Source organism: Pomacea canaliculata, linkage group LG8, assembly GCF_003073045.1.
Source record: "Pomacea canaliculata isolate SZHN2017 linkage group LG8, ASM307304v1, whole genome shotgun sequence".
Lineage (NCBI taxonomy): Eukaryota > Metazoa > Mollusca > Gastropoda > Architaenioglossa > Ampullariidae > Pomacea > Pomacea canaliculata.
The window spans coordinates 15962862-15969384 of record NC_037597.1 but is presented as its reverse complement, the minus strand read 5'-3'; the positions used below and the strand labels follow the sequence as shown (position 1 = coordinate 15969384).

Sequence of the window (6523 nt, the reverse complement as noted above, 5' to 3'; positions counted from 1 at the left end):
GCTGCTGATATCCAACTCCCCACCACACACATTAACCTTTTATCCACATATTAACACTACAATCTCAGTACAATAAAGTCCGATCCGACCATTGTCATCTCACGGAAGTCACTCCCAGCTCCTGTCAACGCTTCTTCAGCACGCGCTGTAGTCCACAGCCCGAGAGGGCAGTCACGGGGTGGATACCCCGCCCACAGCTCACAAACATGTGTCACACAGCAGTTTTGTCACTTTTTAAACCCAAGTTAATTGTTTGATCACAATATAAATTTTAAAAGGGGCTTGGACACGATCCGAGCAACCACAGAAAAAGTTTTTCATTGTATGTTGTCAGACGAGGCAAGAGATCTCCATTCAGCAGCTTTCTTATTGCATAAGGTTTCCTTGACTACCTCCCATATCATCACAACATCTACCTCCCAGCAGCCTGCTCGATGTGTAGAAACCCCGGACCTGTAACCGTTCTCTAAGCGCCCACCACGTCTACGGCATCAATGGCAGGCTTATGGCCGGCCAGCAAGAAATGTCAGGACGGCCACAGCAGGTGATGACATGACACAGTGGGCGTCTGGACGGATGTAAGAATGACATGACAGCGAATCACACAATGTAGATGTCGAAGTTTTCTTGTCTGAAGCAGAGCTGAGATTCCTGCAGGATGCGCAGCCGGGGTCCCATGGGGATGCCCAGACTCTGCAGGCGCTCCTCTGTCATGTATGGCAGCTCGATCATGCCAATGTGCTCGGCCTCGAAGTTTTTGACGTAGCGCTGTAAACAACAACAACAAACAGCATGTCAAACTGTGCCAACAAAAACAAAAAAAAAAAAATAGAACAATGCTAAAAAATAAAATACAAAAATACTCAACACACGACTAAAATTCTATCGTTTACAAAGAAAACTTAAGATTCTGCTAATGGAAGCAATCGTCACATTAGAAACTTACCTCGTAGCCAAGTTTTTTCAGGAATATTTCTAATAATGGTGGTTCTTGACCAAAAAATCTGTAAATAAAACACAGTAAAATTGAAAAAGTATATTTTCATATTTCATTAAGGTTTATCAATTTTAGAGTTTTATTTTGTCTTAAAATTCTAAAACAAAATCTTTTGCTTCTAAAAATAATTTAACAAACTTGACACAACGCGGAGTGTGAAATCCTCGCTTCATCCATTGTCATACACTTAACAGCGTGTCACCATGTCACACCAATGTGTCAAAGCTCGGCAACCCCTGCCCCACTTATCCCCCTTGACTTACTGAGTCAGCTTATTAATTCTCTTGGGGTTTGTCAACGACGGTATCCAGCCTCGGAACTTGTCGAAGGGCGTCACCAGATCCCTGGGGCTCTCGGCGGGCGCAGCTGGTCCCTTCTGCTTCAGCTCGCGCAGCTCCCTCTTCACGAGGTCGAGGTCGCGACACAGGCTGTTGTGCGCGCGCAGCTCGGAGGACACGTGAGCGATGCTGCGCGCTAACGTCACCACGTGCGACTCCAGCTTCTGGAAGCGTTTGTTGACAGACCTGCAGCCACAGACCAAGCACATCATTGACCTTTCTTCCACGCTTGTAGCATGAAGGTTAAAGTTCAAAGAATGGAGTCCAAAAATTTATTATACCTAGCAACACATCATCGGGAGGAGAAAACAAGACTACTGAGTCCTGACTTTGAACTGTTAGCCATGACTGTTACTTACTTCAGGTCTCTGCTGACACCTGGGCGATGGAAGGTACTGGAGGGGGCCCGCAGGTGCCGACCTTTCTTGAAGGAGCTGGTGTCCGAGCTCGCGATGCTCCAGCGCCGCCCACTGCGCGTGAGGGCTCCCTGTTCGCCGCCCACGATCCGCAGCACGTCGTGGTACATGCCCTCCAGCTTCTGCAGCTGCCCCCGGAGTGAGCGGGTGTCCCGGGACACCATCGTGTCCGTGTCCGACAGTTCTGACGGCTCCACCATTAGAAACGTGTTGTCCACATCAAAGGACAGGTTGTTGCTGTCGCTGCATGTTTCTCGAACGTCGTCCAGACTCTGACTTCGAGCTGGAGACAAAGGTGAGGGAGGGAGATGATTGGACAAACGAGAGAGTTGAAGGTCCTGTAAGATTGCTATTGAGTATTGAGCTAAGCAATTGTATTGTATGAATATTGTATTGTACTGATATACAGAACATGTTATACGCACGTGATATTTGATAAAGATAAGAAATGTTTGAGAAGGTACACTGATGTGGGGAGCAAGAAGGGAGGATACATCTTCTCACCGAACTGTCGACTTCCATCCACATCATCTCTCGCGGGGACAGACACTTTCCTCACAGGCCCATGAGCTGGTGGCACTCTCAGACCCGCGGATCCTGTAACTCGACTCGTCTGCTGGCCGGTCGTTGCTGGCCGCCCCTCGGTCACGCTTCGACCGCCGTTCAGCGTGCCCCCTGGTGTTGATGACGTCACTAGGAGGTCCGGGGTTCGTGCGACTGACGGCACTTCGGTCCCTTTCTGCGCCTGTCCACCTGGCCGAGACGGAGGACCGAATACGAAAAAACGGTTGAGGGCAGGTTGAGGGATGGCAGAGGAGGTTGACTCGGGCTGAGAACTGGTGGGAGACAAGGGTGGCAGAGGCGGAGTCACGGACCTGTTGGACGACGACTCGCTCGGAGCCCCCAGCCTCGCTTGGTCGTGTAGGTCGAAGATGGAGTCGTCGGCATGCAGCCTGTCCGTGCTGCCGCCGTACACGCGCTCGTCGCCGGTGTCGCTAACGAAGGCGTCGTTGACGACGGGGCCGCCAGGGGAGCGGGAGGACAGCCCTACTCCCAAAGGACCCGACAGTCGCGAGGGCGGTCTGGCATTGGACCTCGGGGGCACGTCCCGCGTGGTCGGAGGCGCTGGAGTTGAACTTTCGCTCCTCGTTCGATTGCCGTTGACGACAACCAGGTCTCTTGCGCCTTGGGATTCTGACTGGTTGTACAGCAGAAAAAATATTATTTAAAAAGTCTTATCCAAAAAATTTTGTTTCTCTCTTTCTTTTTTCTCTTTCTTTGCATCATTGCTATAATCTCTCCCTTTCTTCAACAACCACCATTATTATTTCAGTTTTATACCGTATCTCATTGTAATCAAGTCATTCTCTCATTTCATCACCATCATCATTATCTACTATCTCAGTAATACTCTCTCTCTCTCTCTGATGAGTCCACATCTCCACAGAAAACTGTTATATCATATTACACCTTCAGCGTCTGAGGTGTGAGCCGTGTGCTGGAGGGTCTGCTTCCAGAAGGTTCCGGATACTTGGAGGCCGGCCCTAGCATCTTGAGCTCCATCTCGTCCTCGCTGCCATCGTTGTCGTTCTCAGGCTTGAAGGTGCTAAAGGTCACGTGACCCACGCTGTACGAGCTCCTGTGACTTGACGACCCAGGCGTCTGAGCAGGTGTACTTGAACTTTGACCCATCGGACTCTCGCGGGCTGCCAGCTGATGGGGTTTGTCAACGAGAAATCTTTCTTCCATGTCTAGATGAAAGGAACATCCAGTCAGACTGTGAAACGGGGCTAATAATTATGGCTTCTTTCATTAATTTATCAGTCATCTGACGAACGACAAGGCAAAGAATACGACAGCGGCAGGGAAATACACACTTACTGCTAATAATACCATTAATAATTGTAAGAGGCATAAATCACAGACAAGCTGTCTTTGAAGAGGACGCGACATTTAGCGCGAAAGAGGACGAGATAATCTGTGTGACGAAGGCAGAAGACATTCTTGTTGAGATAAAGGGACTTGCTGTCACGGACTCAAGAGATTTACAGACAGGAAAGTCTGAAGAAATTTATTTGTGGTGTCAAAAATACCCTCATCGTGGTGGCAGCCAGATTACACGGAAAAAATGACACAGCCAGAGTGAGGGATGGAAAAAGAAGGGTGAGCCAGGCGAGGTGTTTATTCTTTATTCTAACCCTTGACCCGGAAATGGGGTAACTTATGTCCTTTTGTACATCGTATATTGTGTCAGTTACTTTGTTAACTGTTATAAACATTTTACAATAAAATTCACAAAATGAAAATTCCTTTATTAATGTTTTGAGGTTGTGGCGTGAGTTCGAATACACAGTGGTAGTGGTGGTGGTGGTGGTGTTGATGATGATGAGTTTGTGAATGTTCTAAAAAAAAATTGACCACACACACATCGCCCGTCACTGTCGAGATGCAGGTGATGCACTGGTCTTACCCCAGTGTCGTCTGGCCTGTTCAGGAGGGAGTCCCCCTCATCACGTGATCCTTGCCGCCTGGTGGCGCTGGCTGCGTCCTGTGGTCGAGCGGGTTGGCGCCACTCCGGTTGCGCGCCGAAAAGCTTGTTCCAGGCGCTTCTCATGTCGCTAGCTTTCTGGTCACTGCGCAGGGAAAAAATTAAAAACTTACAGCCTGTTGACGGTCTTCCCAGTGTGACTGCCGGACTAATGAATGTTGAATGATCGGTTTACAGGTTAGCTGTTACTGACCTTTGCCATTCACCACGTAACGTGACATCCGAGAAAATAAAATGAGAATTTGGTTTATGTAGTATTGATACTTTTCTAAAAATCTAATAAAGTCCAATCACAGAAAATAAATTGGGTCGCACCGTACCGTTAATGTGACTGACATTGGCTAGGAGAGTGAACGGAAGGATAGCAGTTAAAGGGAAACCACTCCTGATGCTGTAACTTTAAGTAAGTTGGAGTTAGTGTACTTGAGTCTACAAGGGACGAGCACGACCGCACTTCTCACCTTTGCTGAGATGTACCGGGAATGGAGAAGGTGCGAGTGTCTGGCAGGTAGTTCAAGGTGGCCATCTGCCCGGGAGGCTGTGGAGCAGGTTGCCGTGGATACGAAGCATTTCCTGCACGCGGCTGTTCCCGTTTCATGAGGACTTCCCCGCGAGGTCCTTGATATCTTTCTGATGGCTTTGAAGGCTGCAAGGGGCAGATGGATTTCATTTATTGAAAAATAAATCATTGAGGCCAGAAACTGGACCAGAAAGACTTACATTTATTCATCCTTTGATGCATGGGTGTATCCACGCGGACACGAAGACATACAGAGACACAGCTGTGATGGACTCACCACGTAGCCGTTGGTCTGGAGGCACGCGCTCCCTCATTCCTGCATCTGCTGCAGAGCTCAGAGTCGCCCCATCGCCATAGGAACGAGAAGGGGGTGGCGGAAGCAGCAGCTCTCCATCATAGAACTGAAAACAAAAAAGGTCGCAACCATTTTCTGTACGTTCAGTGTGCATGCTGAGGGCTAGCATCTTTGTCAAAATATCTAACTAAAACGAAATATAACTGTATTTAAGTATGGTTAACTATCTATATATAAGCAAACCTGCATACACATATTGAGGCCTGTTATACAGATTTATACGGAACCACAACGGGGCTGCCCACAACCGGGTCCGCTGGCGAGGTGTTGTTGCGGCCCCTATGCTCCTTGAGGAGTAACAAGGACTAAACTACACAGATATATGCATACATAGACTTCCTTCTTTACCAGTAACTGAATCTGTATTTTTCGAAGGCAAAATATATCTTTAAAACTCACTACCATACGTCATCTAGAACAGGCATGTCAAACTGTCGGCCCCCGAGGGCAGCATGGGTCACATTAGTGTTGTCATGAGGGCCGCACATCTGTATAGTGTCCTTTACACGGGCCGCATGTGTGCTTGCAAAGGGCCGCATGTTTGATATGCCTGATCCAAAATAAAATCTGAGTTCTACTGTCAGTCCTGCAGTAACCAGCAAGAAGCAAGGACGGGTCTATCGCCCTCGAGTGACGTAACCGACCTGCTGGGCAGTGGGGACGGTGGGCCTGTCGTTGTCCAGCAGAAGATTCCTCAGTCTTTCCTCCACCCCGAGACTTGGTGCTGACGACTTGATCCCGCTGTCCGCTGGCAGCTGTCACCACAACGGGGAGAGAGAGAAAGAAAAAAAACGAAAATATTATGCAACATTGAAGGCGATGGATGGAAAAGGTGGACTGGACGAAGAGTTGGGTCCGTGGCTGCACCGAGGTGGAAGGGGTGCAGACAACCCCAGTCGCATCCACATCGTAAATGATCGGGTCCCCGCGCGGCGCTCGTGCCGATAGACGTTAGTGTGAGTTCGCATTACAACAGCACTACACTGACGTCACACATCCCCACCCCCCTACCCATTTCCGCACCACCCTCCTGGCCTCCTCTGCATAGTCTCGAAAAGACAGGAGTAAGAAAGAAACTCGTGAGTTATGCCTCTTCTGTTCCTGTGTTTGGGTGTTTGATAAATGTGCATCTCATTTGATTTGCATAAACTGTTTGCTTCCGGTTCACCTCTTACAACGGTCACTGTCAGCCACGAGGCAGGCTTCACAGCAAAGACACCTGAAGAGCTGAGCACCAAGAAAGACATGTTGCACTGCAGTATGGTGCAGTACACAAATGTTCAGGTAAAAACATTTTTACAAAAAGAGTTCTGCAGCTGAAGCTTTTCTCACCCTTTCGCTTTACTGGG

At 48.7% G+C, this 6523-nt stretch overlaps 1 protein-coding gene across 1 annotated transcript; it reads right to left on the bottom strand.

The window, feature by feature from the left end:
- LOC112570951 lies at positions 1-5974 on the bottom strand. The gene is made up of 10 exons (XM_025249703.1): positions 5819-5974; positions 5097-5220; positions 4761-4945; positions 4222-4384; positions 3222-3502; positions 2256-2949; positions 1695-2034; positions 1261-1521; positions 947-1004; positions 1-768 (listed from the first exon to the last, which is right to left on the bottom strand). Exons 5-10 carry the CDS (start codon positions 3498-3500, stop codon positions 601-603), a joined length of 1800 nt encoding a protein of 599 aa, XP_025105488.1. The 5' UTR covers positions 3501-3502; positions 4222-4384; positions 4761-4945; positions 5097-5220; positions 5819-5974; the 3' UTR covers positions 1-600.
- Positions 5975-6523: the final 549 nt, after the last annotated feature.

Excerpts from the sequence above, each read along its gene's own strand:
- LOC112570951 (XM_025249703.1), bottom strand. The coding sequence starts at position 3,500 with ATGGAAGAAAGATTTCTCGTTGACAAACCCCATCAGCTGGCAGCCCGC. Across the intron at positions 2,035-2,255 it reads GGATGGAAGTCGACAGTTCG|CTCGAAGTCAGAGTCTGGAC; the intron begins GTGAGAAGATGT and ends CTTTGTCTCCAG. Across the intron at positions 769-946 it reads TGAAAAAACTTGGCTACGAG|CGCTACGTCAAAAACTTCGA; the intron begins GTAAGTTTCTAA and ends TGTTGTTTACAG.